Below are 20,813 nucleotides of genomic sequence, written 5' to 3'. Positions count from 1 at the left end.
AGGTACTTTTTCTAATATTAAGAATACATATCTTTGTTACTTTTAATCCTTTTGTTAGTTCATTTCAATAACTCAGATAATTTTTTCTAATAATGTGTATCTACTTATTATTCTTTTTGATTATTTGAGCTTATATTTTCTTACTAATTCTATTTAGAATTGAAAATAATTTCATGAATATATTTAATAAATATTCTTATAGTTGAAGCAGGCGTAGCCGCGTCCGGGTCCACTAGTTATTGATAAAATTAAGTGAAGTTTGCTTTATATTACAATTAATTTAGCGTGTTTATCGTACAACTACAAAGGGGCACGTTCATAATTTATTCATTTTGCATGTGTATTTTATCGATCAGCGTGTATTGTTTGCGGCCGAGTATTTGTCGCCCTGTTTAAACAGGATTTGCATTGAAACGTGAAAATTGGATCGCACGGTGCAATTGGTGCGAATTGCTCGAACCCGCCACCGCCATGTAACAGATAAACATGCTGTTTTCATATGTAAAACGTAATTTAACGCTTTTTAAGCCATAGCTGCTTATGTGTATGTAAAACTGGCAAATAAGTATTAAGTTTGTTTTTTTTTTGTATATTTTGAGTGTAAATGCCGATTAAACATGACTAAAAAAATAATAGTCCGTAATGGTTTTTAAAGATATCATGATGGCCACTTTCTTCTTTTCTTTTTGTTTTCTTAAAAGACAATTTTGTAGAAGAAAATAATAAACATTAATTATAATATAACACATTTAGATTTATTAATATGTAAGTTGTAACAAGTTAATCTTTTCCAGGTATTGTCTGCGTTAGACATCCTCCAGCCGCCGAGCCTCGACTTTTTCCAAGAAATGTATCCTTTTTCAATAATATTATTTGTAATAATTCTTTTATACGTATCATATCTTTATAATTTATTTTATACTGTATAAGTGTATATATATATTTGAATATATATTTTTTTTCTTCCTTAGGGATACATATTATTATATTTATGAAATTTGAATAACTAGTTTTCGCAAATTATTAACACACACTGAAAACTGTTAATCTTCAAATAACATTAAAACAACATACTGTTAGGCCTTCGAGATTTCGCATTTCGAGACAAGCGCGACATGCATTCTACCACTTAACACGCAATGCCTCCAGAATTAGGCAGAAAGCGTTGAACGTTTAACCACTTCATAGGTCCTCTCTGCCTACTCTGCTATGTGTAGGATAGAGTGTCAAAAGAAGACCAAATTAAATCCAGACCTATATTTTACTTATAAATTATTAAATTATTATGTTCAATGACGTTCCAAAAAACGCTTTGACGTCACAATGTAACTAATGATATTATCATAATTCAACCATTTTTCGTGGTAACTCTAATGATAAAAACTCTAATGATAAAATGGCGCATAATATTTATTATAATGTTATACGACTGCATCGATATTGGCATATAAGTCGTTGACACCACGTCAAGGACGAACGGACGAAATGCGATCGAATTTTAGTCCGGAGACGTTAGCCCTACGTCTCCTTTTCTCTCCCTCCCTTTGTTCAACGCCGTCTTGCTCGGGGGAATAAGGAGTTTGGGCCTCGTGATCCTCGGATTCTCAAATTTTGTACTAAGATTTGGTACTTAAGAGTTAGAAAATAGCTACGTTTGACGTCATAAATTATTTATTATTTAGGATAAAAAGTAATTAATACTATTAGATTTTTATATCTTTATCTGTTTTATAATAATATGTTGTTTATTTTTATTGCCCATTTAATAAATGTTCTAGTCATATCCAATTATCAAAGATTTACGGTTATAGGCTTAGGGAATATAAAATCTATGCAATGTCTATCTAGTTGCTACAATGAACCGTAAAATTCAATTACGTTTTCCTATACATTTTGCAACCATACGAGTGGACAGAAACGTTTATATGAAGTTATGTTCGACGTTTGTTTACGATTTATTTTTGTTTTCTCGTTAGCAGACCTGATTTTTATGAGCTCCTCTCGCGATGATCTTTATCTGTCATTGTGAATGTGTTAAGGTCCATTTGAATGAATGTTTCAACGCGATACCCATCGTATGCAGTTTATTGTATTGCGGTTGGGATGTAATTAAGATGACAACGAAAACGCTCATTTCTTTTTGTCGTTGCTAAAATTAAAAAAAAAGATATACGACAAGATATAAGAAGGAATACAAAATTTTATTAATATTATTTTTATTATTTCATCATCGTTTAACAAATTTACATGTAGCATCTGTTTGCGTCTATTAAAATGGCGTTTCAAATGAATGTGGATGATTTGATCGTCCTATGTTACTTTTTAGTAGGTTCATATTGAACTTTATTAATATTGAGAATATACCAAATAATATTTCTTTCGTTGCTGTAGTTTTATCTAGTAGGTATATGTTATTATTATACATATTTTATAATTATGTAAATGCCAATTTGTTTCGATTCTTTCTATTCTATGGAAGCAGGAACATTTTACAAGTGTTTATAGTTTCATTCCAGTCGTTAATACAGTATGATTAAAGATAATGTAAATGGGCAGACGATACAATTGCTAGCTTGTGTAGACTCACTGACTTAATAATAACTATTAATGTCAATGAAATATTATGTCATTAAAAATATTTTGATAAAGTCTATACCATTAATTGTTCATCACTCACTCAATATATTTTTTTATAATATATACAAGGCAAATTAATGAATAGGACTAGAAATATATACTAATTTTGATGTATTATTGCAACGCGAAAGCAGTTAATGTAATTATATCGGTATTATTTTTTCCCGGCGGCGCGTAGTAGGCGTCAGCTGGCGCACAAAATATCGTTCCCTACAATTCGCTCCCCTTCCAGTTATTGAAATTGGGACCTCTGCCACTCGATCCACTTAAACTGGCTCCAGTCTTGTCGAAGTGGTGAAAAAATGTAATAAATACTACTATTGAAGAAGTTTTTCGAGAATTTTATATACCTATGTATTTTACGCATACATTATGCAAAAAATATCTAAATTTATGATTAAGATCATGCTGTATTAGTACCTATAATGGTTTAAAAGGATAATAAATAGGTCAATACGGCGACTTTTTTTTTACCGATCTAGAGATTTGTTACGATATAATAATTTTACGATCGTCCAATATGAAGAAATCTAACCTGAATTTTATGACCATAACTTATGAATAATTACGTAGCAGAAGTTATTATCAATTTATAGCGCCCAAACAGAGTCGATATAATGAGGCAATAAATTAAAATTCCATTATTCTTGGAGCTCACAGCTCAGCGAGCGGAAGAGACGGCCAAAAAGACAATTTTCCGCATCGACTGTTTTATTAAAGAATAAAGAAACATTAGCTTACAAAATAAATCATGAATTTTGGGCGGCGTCTCGCGAGACTCTCGGGTACGGTAAAAAGTTGGATACCCGACAAAAAACAAGTAAAGCAGAAACATATGTATGTGATCCTTGACAAACTCTAGGGGTCAAAGCGAATGGGAGACTTGAAATCAATTTTGCATACTTTGCGCCCCAAATATTTCTTCGCTTAGTCCATCTTTTTTTAAATACCCGTTTGGCATTAACACTAAAGAAATAGATAAGATATACATGTCTTGTTTGTTGTGAATTTCTCTAAATCTGTATAGAAAATGTAATAACTTATTTTTTTTAAATGTATGTAGGTATTAGTGAGCATTTATGATTAAGCTTCGTAAATAACCATAGGACCCCCAATCCCCCCCTATCCAGAAAAGCACTTAAACTTCAAAGTAACAAAATCATAATACAGTCAGCGCATAAGTGTTCCGATGACATGTTTATGCACCCCGCGTTGTTCAGTGGTTCACCATCAAATGCAGACTCCGAAATATAATGCTTTAGTCGTGTAACGTGGCGGATGCATCTAATACTCGTATGTGCTCTTGCATATTGTGTTTACTAGTGTTTATAGTTTTATTATATTATATAGTTTCTTATGCAGTGTATTAAAGGTGGCGGCGTTGAGTTCCGCCATTTATTCCTCCAGAATTCGACTGAAAATAGGGAATGTTTTAACACTAGGTTCCCTCTATGTGTGTATATATTATCTTTATATACTAAGTTATGTTTAGATAACCATTATCGCATTTTTTTCTTTAATTTAGAGAATATAACCATTTCCATTAAATGTGACGTTGAATAGACTAATTTATTTAGAATCTGTTTGAAAACATCATTGGAACATTTGAAAGTAATTACTTATATAAAAATGCCATATCCAACTAAGCAAAACGTTTACCAAGAGTCGCTTTTAGGGTATTGATTTATTTAAAAGCCTTCGTGGTGCAACGGAACACCGTCTGGCTGTGAACGCGAAGGTTAGGGGTTCGATTTCGACTCGGGGGAATAAATTATTTTCATTTGTTCGCTCTGGTAACAAAACAAAGCGCGACGACGAATTCCTCCATTTAACACGCGGTGTCTCAAAAATTGACGGAAAGTGGACGATGGAGTGTCTTGACACTAACCCCTGTCTAATTTGTTACGTGTGGGATAATATATGAAGCTATATTTTATTTAATTTTATTAAGAACGTTTTGCTTTTTTAAGCAAAACTTTTCGCTTATTAAATTCTGTCCTTAGATATACATGGATGTACCACCGGCGTTCGTACATACATATATATGGATATGTTATGAATGGAATACATTAAACCTGTATAATGCATTGAAATAATAAATAGCAATTACTAAACCCATTTTCGTGACACGATTGCATCGCGTATTATTTTAGTTCCCCTGACATACGAGTATAGTGCTGTATAGAGGATACAATAACTGAAATATATTGCTTCCGTTGAATAAAATGCAATGGTTTCTTATGTCCGTTTAAACGATTTAGGTCGTTGGCTAACGTGTTTGTAACTTGAATTATGTGTTTTTTTATATTGTTTTTGAGTATTTTTTCCAAGTGGTCAGTTGTAAAGGTTTTCCGTCTTTTGACTTTGATTAAATGTTAGATTATTAGATTTTTTAAAGTTCTTTTGAATGCATGAATAAATATGAGAGATTCAACTGCATTCGTATCAAATAAAGCCAAAAGAGCTGCAAAAGCTCGAAATCATATCAAAAGCGGGCTGCAAATAACGACAATTGAAAAAGAAATGGCCCCTGGATTCACGTTTTGCATCCAGGCGTTTGAAAACAAAGACGGAAAATTGGTAGTTGGGAAGTATGGTTGAGCGATGATTGCACTAAGTACTCCAGACTTTACGTCGCCTTTGTTAAACAAATATCCCATTATTAGGGTTCGGCGGGCTCGTTATCCCTCCGCCCTCTCCAGGCAGGATTTTTAAATACTTTTTATTTTATTTATGTCGGTTAAATGGTTAAATTATTCTGTTTGCTTTTTTATGGCTCGCCTTCCTACCATCCGTGTCGCTGTTTCATATACATATGATGTTTTTTTAAACTTACTTAGGAGACTAACATTCATTCTTTTTGAAATAATAAAAAAATGTATTTCTTCGTATCCATAAATCAACTCGTCGTTTTATGCCATTGCACCCAATGCAGTTCTTTGTACAAATATGACAGTTTTAGAAACGTGTCATTTGGTAGTTCTTTGTTCCGAGGTGCAATCTGCGCGGTCTGCGCGTGCGCTTCCTAATTAGCGGCGTGGGCCGTTTGGCCTGATTTAACCTCGCGCGTCAACAGCGCCCTTGTGGCATTATGATTACTTCTATTAACATTTATATTATATAGTATCGTTTTATTATATTTTAGTATTTTAAATCTTCTGTTTGCGATTAAAATTAAGCTAATACGAATTACCTAAAATATATACATATATTGTCCTACATATGCGAACTTGGATGCGCACTATCTGTCTTTCCAATTTCTTAAGCAATGTTTTCTACATCATCAATATAGAAACGTAAACTCAAAGACAACTAATTTGAATTAGCTTGAAAAATTTTTGAGTTATATGAAATCAGCTAACTGAAATATTAGACAAACTACTTTCACTTAATTCTAGATCGATATTCGTCACATTCACAAATGAGTCTCCAGTCTCCAAAAACCACTCAGCTGTAAAACGCTGTCTAAATTGCTCTTCGTAATCACACAACCTATTAACTTGGACGTAAAAAGAGATGTCGGAGGCTAAAGCATTCTTGACACTGTTCCGAAAAGTTTCAATAGTTATAGTATAGTGTTGACAGTTACGTAAATGGAACTAAATTTTCAGATTTTGTGTCACACGAACGTGATTCCGTTGTAGCGAAATAAATAATGAGGATTTTGATCAGACTACATAAAATGATGTAGTTTTAATTTAAAATTATATAATAATAACAATAATTTTAGTTTATTTTCGATTTTTTCTTATCGGCTAAAAAATAAATCGCCTGAAAAGACATCTTTTCGTGTTGTTTTGCCAACTTATTTGCGAATTTGTGTTCTATGTAAAAAAAATATATTATTTTTTTACTGAAAGTAATACATAACATACAACTTTGTATATATGAAAGTCTTATACATAGGTACTGTAAGTAGGTACCCATGTAGCAGCATCCAGAACAGGAATTGCGCAAATAATTTCAGGATCTCGATAGTTGAGGGAATGTTTCTTGGAACAATCGCTTCGTCTTGTCTTCTGATCGCGTATAGATACATCTAGTTTGGTCTACGCGTAGCTCTGTTTTGGTGAATGGAATTCAATGAAGCTAGGTAATGGCTCCATACTAAACCTCGGTCATTGCTTAGTATACCTACTTCAATTTTTAATTTATTCGTACAATTTTATAGTACCTATAATTATTTAGAAGCTAAAAGAAATAATACCTAATGAAAATTATTTCAAATTATATATCACGTTGATCGCAATGAGTCATCGTTATTCATTAGAATATATTTAATAATCGCTTTTGAAAGAAAATGGCCGACGCTGGTTCGTGCGTATATGCATAAACTTTAATTGAAGTGCCCATTGTCCATACCTACTTGTGATTCATGGGCTATTCGCCGAATACTACAATTTGTATTCGTTCGTTCCATTATTATTATTATTATATACGTTATTACTTATTATTTTACAATCATCGTATATCTTACATAGGGACCTAGAGAAAGATTTGCTTAATCCTTTTTCTCGTTCCATCGCATAGTTCACTAGCTGTAAATATTTTTAATATTTTTCCGTAATATTTCGTTTAAGAAATAATAACTATATAAAAAATCCTAAAACTCCTAAATTTAGTTTCTATTAGTCATCGTTTAAAATATGTATATATGTTATGTTCCTTTGTCCTTTTATGACACTAAATCCAGAAGACATAAAGTTAGTTCCTTTGTTTACACCCTAGTGTCTGATCGTTTATGCTCCGTTGTTTGCTGACGATGACTCAAGCGCATTTCTTTATGACACATTGACATATCTCCAACTAAGCCACGGCGAGAGTGGAGTTTGTGAATCGAGTTCCTTTGTGAGTGCTGCCCTTGCTTACAGTCACCATTTATGAGGTCTTGCCCCTAAATGATTCAGAGATATGTTAGGAAATAATTTTTAGCTTTATGTATTGTGTGCTTCGAAACTATTATTGGCTTCTCGTAATCACAATGGATGCATAGTATTTAGATGGCACCATATCTTGTGTAATTTTTCTTCGATATGCAATGTGTTCGGCGTTGAGTTCTCGCTAGCTATAATTTTGAAGTCGGTACCAAGCTAATGCTACAACAACCTTATTACAATATCTAAATCAAATCAAATCAAAACACTTTATTGCACAAAGTAAATACAATTAAATTTCTAATTTAGACACAGTGCCTATGCACTTATCACTATAAGTGATTTGTTACAGGCAACCTTTTTTTTAACAATAACTAATAGTACGATACAATTGGTGGCGGTCTAATTACTAAGCCTGTTTGTTTTACTTGGCACAGACTTCAAAATTATAAAATCTTAGTATAATTATTTTTCACTTTTTAGTTCGTTGTTAGAAGTCGGTTTTTCTTTTTGTTAAAAATTAATTTATTACTTATGTAGGATACGTCAAATTTTAAAAAAGTTATAAAACTTGAAACAATTGTTAAATTTCGCTTATTAGTAACGTTTTGTCGTAGTCGTGTAAAATAGTTTCCTAGAAAATTTCCAACATAATAATACGTTACGAGCATTCGAACATTCTTAACTTTCGATTGTGATCATGAAATACTGTCTTTGTTGACAAAACTACCTTCTTGTTATTTTGCGCAATCGATACCTACTGTCGTCTTTTAAATTGTTAAATATATTGCATTGGATACTAGCGGTATTTCGACATCATGCGTCTACCATAGTCAACATTTACGAGTTATACTGTCTTCCAAAAATTTTAAGATATTAGTACATTTTTGTGAAATCTATTTTGCTCATTTTGTTTGCTTTGTTGTCACATATTATAATATCAAATCATATTTATTCTAACTTATTTATATAACCTTTAGTCAAAAATACATTTTTACTTCATTCTACCTTCTAGACACATACATTCATACAAAAACTTATCTCATTTTAAAATTCTCTGTACGTACCACGTTGTAGGTAGGTATCTATGGTGGTGTGATCTGTTTACTCCCCCTTGCCATTACCTCAGGGTTTAATTACCGCCGGGGCCCATGGCCACTGATTCGGGGACCGCCTGCCAGTGAAATATTAGTCTGCAAGTCTTTTTCATTTGCGATAAATGAGCGTTATTTATTTTTACCTACCCACCTACCATGTCGTTAAGTGCTCTATTAAATAATGATCTCGATAAAGGCCAATGTTCCCTATATGTGTTGTCGATTTATATTAAGCTATTTAGTATTTTTATTTGCTAGTTAAGTAATTTGTGATTTTTTTTTTAAATTAAATGGTGATTTTTTTTTACTCTTCGGCTATATTTCGCGTGGTAGGTAACGAAAACATGGTAGTCATTTCAATTTCCATTATTGATTTCTAAAACTTCAGCTTCAGTGAATGATGGTGTTAGATTTCTCTATCTTAATTCATGATAATTCATAAAAGAATATCCATAAATGGAATATAAAAATAACATATTTATTTATATTAAAACGCGATTGCACAACTTTTGTAATTATAGAAACCATATGCATTTACCAGACGAAAATGCAAGTACATCTCTATAGCTGAAGTCACTAATTGATCGCAATGAACGTTTAGGCACGTTTAACCCTTTCGCTTCCGATTACTCGAATTTACGCCATCAACAAAACTGCGCGAAAGTTTGAAAAGCATTTCTTTTATTGCCTCAAGCTAGATGCTGTGGGTTTAGACTTGTTATATTATGTTCTTTTATTGCAGATTAAATTATTGTTTGTAATTATGTTTTATCAAAAGATAGAGAATTATGTTTTTAAAAGGTTTTTGTTTTATCATCTCATTTTTTTATGTTTAATTAAGATTTGATAAGTTCTTTAGATAATGAAGATTACTATTTCGAAGTATTTTCTTTATTTATTAATTAGAGTATCTACTTAAATATGTATTATTAAATTATAATTATAAAGATACTACACATATTATTTCGTAAAAAAATGTAATAAAAGATCATACTTTACGGCCATACCCAATGTGATACTAAAAACGTATTTTCTATGACGAATTAATGTAATATGCATTCGGAGAAATAGTTGGACGTTCTTTTTTACACGCATACCATATTCAGAAAAACCTGTTATACACTCATATAGAAGATAGATTCTTTTTAGAAAATTATGTGCATAATCTATACCTACATATAAATAAAATTGTAATGTCTGTCTGTGATTTCGAAATAAGTGTATTAGTTCAAGTGCATATAGTTATTTTTACGACAAAATAACGCAAATCAAACGTTATTTAATTTTTTACTTACCGATATTGGAAGTAATGGAGAAACTTATACGCAACTACGTTTTATCCCGGAACTCCTGTGGATTAGGGATTTACGTGGAAAAAACCTAAATATATTATAAAATAACGAAACATTTTTTTTAATTAACTAGGCAATTTTTGGGAGCAAAATTAAATAAAATTTTAAAAGATTTAAATAACAATTTACTAGAACGAAAAATGGTTTTAACAATGGTGAATTGAATTTGAAAGTACCTTAAAAATGTATATTCCATAAGCACACTTCTGGTACGCTCATTTTTTTATATTGAGGTCAACGTCCTTAATCTATCCAGTGCCTACAACAAAAGCTGTGCTCGAATCATAAAATTTGGCACTCTGGAGCGTAAAAGGAATCATAAAACTTTTAAGATACGCAGTAAAACACGATAGCAGTTTAAGTGCGTAGAGCATGCTGTATACGCTTAGTCGGTCTTGTAGGATTCTTTTTTATTTTTAAAACATTACTTAATTTCTTTATGTTTCATAATCTTTCATCATTATTTCTTTCTTCTTTTACATGTTTTATATATGCCTACATATCACAAAATTAGATATATTTTTAGGAGAAATTAAGTATAGATAAATTAAATGAATGTTTTAACGAAAGTGTTCATTATCATTAAGGTCGTTTCTTAATCGCGTTTTCTATAGCTACTTGTTACTTAATAAAAAATGTTTAATAGCCCAAAAATGCACATCATTATTTCCACTATACATACTAGCGACCCACTCGGGGGTTCGCCCGCCTAAACTACATAATAATTTATTTATTTACTAAACTATTTCGTTGTTCTATTAACGTTATTCGATAGTAAACTAAGAAATTCAATAAATCAGTTATTTTACAGCAAATAAGTTGACAAAATATTTTAAATTGATATACCTTGTCCAGACACTAAAGTTTGCCAAGAAACAATAGTCAAAACTGCATTTAAATCGGTTAAGCCGTTTCTGAGATTACCATGCACAAGTAAGCACACAGACAAACTAATAAAAATTAAAAAAAAAAAAACATTATTGGGGGGGTTACACTGATAGTTGCTTCACATAATAAATCTTCTCATATATCTTACATGTCTCATATCTCATATATCTTAAATGTACAGACAGCGATCAGTCACCATTTTTTTATATGTATAGATATTCTCGAAACAACAATAGAAACATCGAATAACTTACCTTAAATGACCGTATCTCATAACGTGAACGTAAGGTGTTTGTCAAACGTTAAACTTGGTTTTATTCACCAGAACATTTGAGGCAAAAGAATTTCGCCGTAAACACAACCACTTTTATATTTTTCCACGACTTCATTAAAAACTTCTTCTAATGGCATAAGCTGAGGTTATGACACCTCAAGCATTATAAGAGTAACAGCTTTCGCATTCGTAGCACCTATATTTCTTATTCGTTTTGCAATATTTACTACTATTTACCTACTGAAGTTTTCAGTATGCTCGTTTGTAAAGGTTAATTGTATAGAATAAAAGTTAAGATTAGAAGTTGTAAAAGTTAAAGATAGAAAAACCAGAATCATCCAGAATGTATTTGTTCATTTTATAGACTAATTTTCTATATTGTATAAAAATACAATATCAACATTTTGCAAGGAAATCAAAATATTGTGTTCGTTGAAGTTTCAGTTTTCAAGTAAAAAATAATAAAAAATTAAAACATCTATAAATAAAAGGTCACAACGAGAATTCTTTCAGTATTAGGTAAATGATCGAGGCTCCGAACTTTGTTATTAAATTTCTTTATAAATTGTTTACTTTTGCGAAGACAACTCGTATCAACTAAACTCATGAGACACTCAACTGAGAATGTTATTTTTATGTTCAAATTCACATTATTCTTTTTACACTTTTAGAAGCTTTTGTAGATAATAATTAATTGAACATTTTAAAAGGAATATCCGACAAGTAATTTAGTCGCCACTTCGAATATAAAGTAGATAGATTGAGATATAGATTATACAGTTAAACAAAGACACGAAGGCTCTATCATTAGAGATAAGAGTAACACAAACTCAGACGTAGGCTTACCAGTAAGTTGTTGAGATAGGGCGGTCCTTTCGCTAATGTATTCAAGCAATTTCACTAACGCTATGTCTCTTGGGACCGGCCCCATCTAGGGCCAGATTAAATTTGTACCCTTCTGTTTTTATTACATTTAACTTGAACGTCTCGTTGTCAAGGTCTATACTTGAAATACTTGAGTTTATTCGTGTATATGTAATTTGTAGTGGATTCTTCGAACGGCAGTGATTGGTATTACGCAATACATTTATGATGAAAATCATGGAGTGTATTATTGTACATTTTTAATATAAAAAAAATTTAAAATTTAAGCATCAGAAAATTCATCATTGTCATTTTAAATTTATTGTGAAAATAATTATAAACATATAACTGTTACAATAATATGGTTATACAACAAGTTTAAAATTTTCACAAGTATAATAAATAATGGAAGGTTTTTGTCATTATGGTTCCCTATACTTTCCAATGAAAGACATATATACTCGAAATTAGGCTACGAACACTGTTCTTATATGTGGATATTTCATTTATACTGAAATTTATGCATTGTATAGAAAACTTTGCGTAAATGTACGTATATTTGGACTGTTAAAAACAGTAGATACTTTTATGTGCGTTGAAACGTGCATGGCTTTTGTCAATACACCAGCAATACGCCAAAGTTCTAAATGACGTAGTTACTATGCCATAGTTTGTATTCAATGATTGAGTTATTATGTAACGTGTTGAAATTAGCCTCACAAATTGTGACACGATTTCCAGGAAGCCCATAACCGGCTTAGACGCCGGGGGCACTTGGCATGAGATGACCGAAGAGGCATCTTGGCGTCTCTAGAACACTCCACCCTCACAACGCCTTGGAAACTTGCCCGATAGGCTTTAGATAAACGCTACCATATTGCGACTCGCGCCCGAAGGTTATGAACTTTTCTGACTCATTAGGGATTCCAACTTCGTTTGCGTCTTTGTATTCGGCCAAATATAATTTTGTATGGTACTGTTCAAATGTGATTCACGACTATATATCACATTATTTATAGAACCGTTTGCTAACAAAGAACCTTTGATGTGATATTTTCTTCTTTAATGCTTCGAGATGATTGATTATATATTAATATATTTATATAATTAATATCCATTAATTAGTTATTATAAGACTTGCATTTTTAACCTAAGAATCCTAAACCTAGAAATTGAGAGGTCAGACGCGGTTTCAAATGACCACTGTAAAGACGACTAGAGTTGGTTTCAGTTTTACTCAAAAATATATCTCAACTTTGAAATATTTTAAGTAACTTTAACTGGTGGCACGTTCCTAAAATATTCATTTAAAGATTAAAAGTAATTAAATCTATAATTATTATTATAGCAATTGTAGAATCAAGCGTATGAGATTAAAAAGTAGCGACGATACAGCAGGTTGAGTAATGTGCACAAAAACTTCTCTATCCATGTAAACATGCTGCCGTCGCAATGAAAAGGATCACGTATTAAATCTCCAGCTGCCAGACGGTGATGGGCGCAAGTTATATATCTCATAACTGAAATATTTGCGGGCTTAGATCTTGACTTAGATTTGATACGTGCTATATCTACGAGTTCCCAGTATCAAAGAAAAATTTAATCATTTTAAACAACCTTAGTGTATTTCTTAGATGTGTGAGTATAATAATTCTTAGAAACTAAAATCCTAAAAGGTGCGTCATATCGCTTTTAATGTAACAAATACTAAAGTTTTACAATACTATATTAGGATTGTAAATTTTCTTTATTTCTCATTGTGCGCATTCCATTTCCTTTTAGCAATTTCCTATATTTGTATTTCCATTCGAGTTTGCTTTGTTAACAATAACAGCGTGGCATTTGGCGGGCTTAAGATTTATAAATGCTGGATGTCCTCTGTGCTCTTTCTTTTTATTCGTTCAAAGCGAATTCCTTTGTCTAGATTAACATCCTGCTGATAATTCAGTGGCGTAAAAGACTGACGCCGACGGAAATTTGTAGCTGTGCCACATCGGCGCCGGTTCCCACCGTTCCGATAATAAAATATAGTCTTTTATTCGTTTTACTTTTTAAAAGTATTTATCCATAAATTAGGTTTTAGATAGAATATTTAAAAGTACTTTACAAAGCGCATGAAATTTGATTAGGTACATTAAATACATGAAAAAATTAGCTTTGTAATTTAAAATAATCGGATATTTTTATTCCTTATAGGTAATGTTGTTATGCTTTTGAAATAATTATAAATGATACCATACGTTTTGAAGTGTATTTGCTCTGCGCTGAAGTATCGCCAGACGTTTGCCCGGGCAGCCGTGACTCTATTCATCAACGTCCGAACTCCGACCTTTGCTGCTCGCGTTTGCTGGCCGCATTCACCGCCAACCTCTGCCTGCTTCTCTTTAATATTCACAAAATTAGGGCACCGTTAAATGAAATCAGCTAAGTGTTTAGCATTTCGCAAACGAAGGTGCTCGACCAGTGTACAATTAATCCAACCCACTCTTGTGTAGGTCATTCGTGTGCTCCTTTATGTTAATTTTGTAAAGGTTTTTATGTATATCAGCACGGAATAATAGATTTTGTTTACTTTTAGGTGTTTAGGTCATGTGTTTTTCGTGTGTAATAATAAAAAATAACCTAAGGATAGTTACGGGCTATATATATTTTTTCCGTATTCCGTGTAAATCTAGCCTTAATTGAGGATAATTTCGTTAATAGTTATAATCGAATGGTAAATAATTGTAATTTGCTTTTGATTTAGTAGGTATAAAGGTAGTTATACTTGCTTCGATTCTGCTGGAAAAGAAGTCTTTATGTTGTATTAACAACTTGTGGACTGCTATTTGTTCCTGGGGGTAATGTTTTTTTCTCTTCTAATTAGTTAAAGTTCGTCTTTGAGTTAATATTCTGTGCTTAAAAGAATATTACAATTAAGTCTTGAGAGTTGTGACTACGCTTTTTTCTATCTATTCTAAGAATATGTAGAGAAATATCATCATCATCGATATTCCTTTTTCTCGATAATCATTTCTTGTATTGTGCATACTTAGCTACTAGTGTTTAACTTTTAAATTATATTAACATTCAAACACTTCACGTTGTCCAAGTGCGATTTATGCAAATACACATAACACTCCACTCGAAAAGCCGGTTTTGACGTAAGCAAAGTGCCGATAATCTATCAATGTCGTCTTTTTAACCGGCATATTGGAAAGCATTCTCAATCCTACCTTCAGTCAGAAGAGAAAGAGAACTAAGAAATATCCTCGTTTTCCTTTTGTATCACCTAAAGTTATATTCACTAGTTTGTTACGGTAATTAGAACTGGAGACGTTGCCATGATGAAATCCTCATTGTTTAGGACCTTTGACTGCCTACGTTTATGAACAATGCGTCGAAATGCACTGCCTGATGCGTGTGTCTTGTCTGCTTTGCGTTTAGCAATTCAAAATAACCTGTTACTAAGAAAACTAATTGTTTGTTTTCTTTCATATTTCAAACCATAGCTAGTTGTAACAATATGAGAAAATTTAAGGCTTTAATTGAGAACGAATCCAATACAGAGGAGTTCTATTGTTAAGTAAAAAAGTATTAAAATGTAGAAAAATAGCAACTACTTATTATATTAGATGTATAATTTAATGACCAATTCTAAATACTAAAATTGAAAAACTGCTGATTATCATTCTATTTATTATTTCAAAAAACTAATTTCTAAAGATACTCTTTAAAGTATTACTGCAACATAAAGTCCGTTATAACGTGGCCTGGATAAATGCACTCAATGCGTTAAATAACGTATGCGTATGTTTTATATAAATTTATGCAAAAATATATTTTCAAAGTGAATTCATTAAGCAGTAAAGAGTAATTGCTAGACCTTTTTAAATCTGTTTTAAATAAAATGTCGACAAATATAATAATTATGTACTTAAATAATGAAACAAATTATTTCACAGAGTAGGTAAATGATAAATACATATGTACCTACATACACTTACATTAATTCAGAATGTAACTCGTTCTACTTGAATAATCTTTATATTTATGAAATGGTGATTCTTAGAAAAATGTTATATAAAAATATCATTTACATAATTTTATATTAAACTTTACAAAAAAATATTAGTAAAATCTGTAGTTTGTTTTATAGATTTTTTTTCGGTAGGAATATGCCCATATTCCTACCAAGATCTATTTATTTTCAATAATGTTGATACAGACAAAAAAGAAAAGTTGGTACTTTACTTTACAGTCCCTAGAAATTTTAACTGTTACATAAAAAGTATGTAATGGTAGATAAAAGATAATAATATTCATATTATTTCATACATTGCCTGACGCCTCAGATATTCTATACATTGCCGAGATATTGTATAGAATACAGATTGCCGGTAACCCACACATGTAAATTTCATAATTGCATGAACAGCGTAATATATATTTTTATTATTTCATTTCGTTAGAGAATCCCCGGAGAGTAGAGAGATGTTGGCGTTAATAAATTATCAGCTCTTCGCTTATTTTTCTTCCCAACAATATTATTTTTTTTTTCTGCAAGTATTAAACGATTTGCGGGAAGCCGAATGATTTATCGGTCATGAATGAGATGCCCGATAAGCACGTGTTTCTAGTTAAAAGTGCTGATAAGAAATTTCTTTTTACGGCCGATTTTATTACAAACAATGTAGGTTACACTCAAAATGCCAATTAAAATATAAATTCTCGCTTGTGCCCAAATATTTTTGTAAAATATACCCGTTATTTTATATTTACTTTAGTAAATCACGATAACTAAACATTAAAATTTATTATTATTTACTGTTTTCGGTCAAAAAAACCCAAGTAGGTTATAGTTATTATAAACAAGAAAATAATTAGAAGTCTATTTTATTAGTTTTGTTATAGCTCTTTAAAAATATTATTGCTGCGTATTAAATATTACTTGATCGTGTTAATTCCATTGATTGGTTTAACTTTAATAGTGTTAAATTTATATGAAAATCGAATGTTTAAATTATATGTTTGTGTTTTATTGTATTTAACCAAATCAACACACAATTTCTCCCGAATTTGGCGAGAAGTGGGGAACGGAAGTGTCTAAATAGAAACGGAGCCTTAAAACTAGGTTCCCAGGTTCCCTCTGCCTACACTGCTAGTTGCGGGATACTAAACTAAATAAATAGGATGATTTTAACTTCTTTCCATCTACTATGATACGTGCTTTTACAGGATTTGTACCCCTTGCCTGTAGACCCCGATATCCCACTTATCAATAGATCGTCAAATTATTGTTGGGGGATAGATAAAGGATGTTTTTTTGTCAGTATTTATTCTTGTCCCGAGTTCGGACGCGCTGCACAGCTGCGTTGCATCCGGCCGCCGTTGTTATACCGTGCTTCAGTAAACACAAGTGCGTCCTAACGGCGTTGTACTCGTATACGGGCGAAAAGGCAAAGCTTCGACTATAAAGTTGCACATAGACTATATAGAAATAGTATATGTTGTGTAAAACTTCATTTGAATACTTTTAAAGACAGTTTTTTGTAGCTATTGTTTGTTTTTGAAAATTGTATCGTATGTGATTTAAGTCGAGTTTTTTTTTTAATTTTTATGTGTCCTGTATGAATATTTAATAAAACTAAAGCGAATTTCTATTAGTAAAAAAACGGAAACTATAAAAAATATACTCACTTACTATTTCGTAATATTTTCAATTAACAGTATTCTCATATTTCTAAAATAGCAAAGAACTCTTTTATGCCCTAGACTCTAGAGCAACATGCAAGGATTTTTTTTATAAAAAAAATCATCTGAAAATATTTGATGGCTGCTGCAAGTCGGAACTTTTCTTATGAGACGATAAAACTGAGTAGTTCAATGTATATTTTTACTGCACAGCTATAAAACTTGAGATGAAAGACTTGGTGCAGTTGATTCTCTGTTAATAAAATTCGCTCTTGCCAACCAATTTACTTTCTAATATATAATTTTACCGACCCCTGGTTCGTTAAGTTCCGCCATTCAACATATAGTATCTGGGAATCAGGCGTAATTCTCTCTGCCTATCCTGCATTGCGGTAGAAACTTCTAAACTGAAAAATAAACATTTAAATAATAATATTTGCTTTATCTATTGTATAATATTTTAATATAAGTGTTAGATTTCATGTAACGATCAGCGATGCTCCCCTGTGCCCACTTGAACTTTCTAATTCGAACACATCAAAAGTTATAGCGTTGTCACAGATTTTCCGCCTTCCATTTTAATGAAAGAGAAATATTGAGGTCCGTAAAATAAGTTCGTTCTTCAAATTTTAGTCATGAATAATTGTACTAAAGAATGAAAAATGTTTTAATTTTTTTATTATTATTGCTATTATTTGAGCTATGATACATTTTTTACATTGTTTCATTTTAAGTTTTTACATAAGTATTCAAAGTAATTTTAGTTTTCTTTACTCACTTAAGTAAATTAAAAATATATTATTATTTACGTTCCCTAAATAATGCAACAAGTCACAAACGCTTAAAGCTTTAGCTCTTTGTGTGCTACGAAATGTACAGTTCACACAGTAAACTGTAGCGTTTCATTTATTTTCGCTCTTATGTCGAAAGCAGTAAGAGACAGTTGTGATAGTGATATATCGTGCAGAAGTTCGAAGGGGGTGGAATCTCAGCCCCTCAGTAAATAATTACGTCTGCCCACTACGACGCCACGAGGGCGCATCCCCTCAGCTTGAAGCTTAGCTCCCTCGTCATGGCGTTTTTATGTTTCCTCTCCTTCGCATTTCGGCAATTCTACAGAATCCATTCGCCCCCATAACTGAGTGTACGAATTTTAATTGTATCCAATATCCATCTTGCTTATATTTAAAATTTACGGCAATTTACTCAATTTAATTACTCGCCTGTGCTGTGTGGTGATCCGTACTTCGTTCGTTTGTAGAAATGGAAATCGCATTTTCAAAGGTGTTTTTTCAGTCGCGCGTTGTTAGAAATTTAGTTTTGTTTGGTCTTTTTTTATATACTGGCTGCATATTGTTCTTGTACTTTTACATTTCTTGTCTAAAGATGAAAGGCATGGAAATAAATGTTTGAAATTACAATTATATTTTAACAAGTATTTGCTGTAATTGTAATAACTTAAACAATTTCGATATTTAAATATCTGTCTAAAATGAAATTTCTTAGGTATAATATATCAAAATGATATTTGCATTTGTCGTTCACACGGCGGAACATGCATCTTTGTGTTCGCTTGAAAACAGCTAGTTGATTCTCTTTTTGTTGCAAGAAATAGGTCAAAAGCTACCTGACGTAAAGTTATTTATTACTCACTACGAACCTTTTCTTTGAATCTACACTATTTGCTCTCGACTTTGTTCTAAATGTTTTATGATACAATAAAGTATTATTAATTTCGTAGCAAATAGAATTTTGAAAATATTGTACTTATTATATTAAAAAGTTTAGAATCTTGAAATTTAATTAATAAATACATTTGTGTATATTTTATAACTTAATTTAAATTAAATGGCAAATGACAGTAATTTAGTTATTTCCATAAAATAATGCAGTTAGTATTATTTCTTTGTATAATATTTTACCATCGTTATTTTTTTCGAATATTGAAAAGAAAGAAAAATACACTAAAAAGAATAAATAAAGGAAACAAATAATATTTTGTTATCAGCCAAACATCCTATGACATGTGTATCGGTCCACTGGGATCCTGACAGGATGATGTATCAGCGGTGTGACGTCACACCCGAGTATCCCAACGACCGTAACTTGCCAGATCAAATAGATAGCCTAAGCCTTTACATAAATTCTTTTCATGAGGAATATATGTATGTAAATATTTAACCAAGTGTCAAGGATATTGGATGGCCGACTCGTGTTGTATAAACGATATCTATATGAAGCATGTTCTTAATAATATGCTTATGTGAATGTATAACATGTTTATAGCTTTTACTGGGAGTTGGAGATATTTTATTGTTTGTAAGATTATCATATTTGAAATATTACTATTTTATATATGTTTTGGCTAAACCAATGGTTAATTTTGTAACATTGAACTATGAATATGTCCTTGGTGTAGAGATTTGTTCGTCACAAATGTATATAATTAACAAAGAAAGATAGTTTTAGCAAATCATTACGGTACTTTCCTTGATTAAGTAAAAGTAAAAACTGGCGTGCAAATACTTTCCGCCACGTTCCACAATGTACAGCAATTTATCCGAATTAGACAGCATTACTCTAGAGTTGAGTTTAGGAACTAACCGCAACAAGTGCTGCATAATTCCGCAGGCGGCGTGTCCTGTAATTTGGGTAATGGCCAGGAGGAGCGCACCTAGCTCGTAGATAAGAGAGATAGCAGCGACGACCGCCGGTCTTCAGAATTCCGAAAGGGAGGCGACATTCCTGATTCCATAGAAAGCTCCCTCCGTGGGTGTTTAAATTACTCCTTACGGCCGTTGCGTACATACAGTTCTAGCTAAATTCGGTCGGTTTTGTGTTCATTAGCGTTACTGACGCGCTACGTGTTTGTTTGCGAGAGTGCTGCTGGCGCTCTAATGGGCAAAACCGCCCCGAATTAATGCTGCTATTGATTATGCGACAACCCGTCGATGTTGCCGCTTGCCGTTGCGATTGTGCATCTATTGGATGTGTGTTATTATAATTATATACAATTGTAATTACATTTGCACACCCAATGCGTTATATGTGTAGTACATATCTGTATATAGGATAATAATACCTCTAGTTATTGTATTGAGGTATACCTATTACATTTTCATATTTCTATTACTAACTTTGCTATATATTAATA

The 20,813-nt window shown here is 31.8% G+C and overlaps 1 protein-coding gene across 3 annotated transcripts in view; it reads left to right on the top strand.

The window, feature by feature from the left end:
• nmo (serine/threonine-protein kinase nemo) overlaps positions 1 to 20,813 on the top strand; it is an 88,518-nt gene that overhangs the window by 46,687 nt on the left and 21,018 nt on the right. For all 3 annotated transcript variants that reach the window (XM_085204559.1, XM_085204560.1, XM_085204561.1), the window contains exon 3: positions 795 to 850. In XM_085204559.1, the coding sequence (XP_085060685.1) occupies positions 795 to 850 (56 nt within the window). The remainder of the gene's footprint in view (positions 1 to 794; positions 851 to 20,813) is intronic.

Source organism: Heliconius melpomene, chromosome 20 (genome assembly GCF_056956725.1).
Source record: "Heliconius melpomene rosina isolate 202511_hmr_F chromosome 20, ASM5695672v1, whole genome shotgun sequence".
Lineage (NCBI taxonomy): Eukaryota > Metazoa > Arthropoda > Insecta > Lepidoptera > Nymphalidae > Heliconius > Heliconius melpomene.
This window is presented reverse-complemented; position numbering and strand designations above follow the sequence as displayed.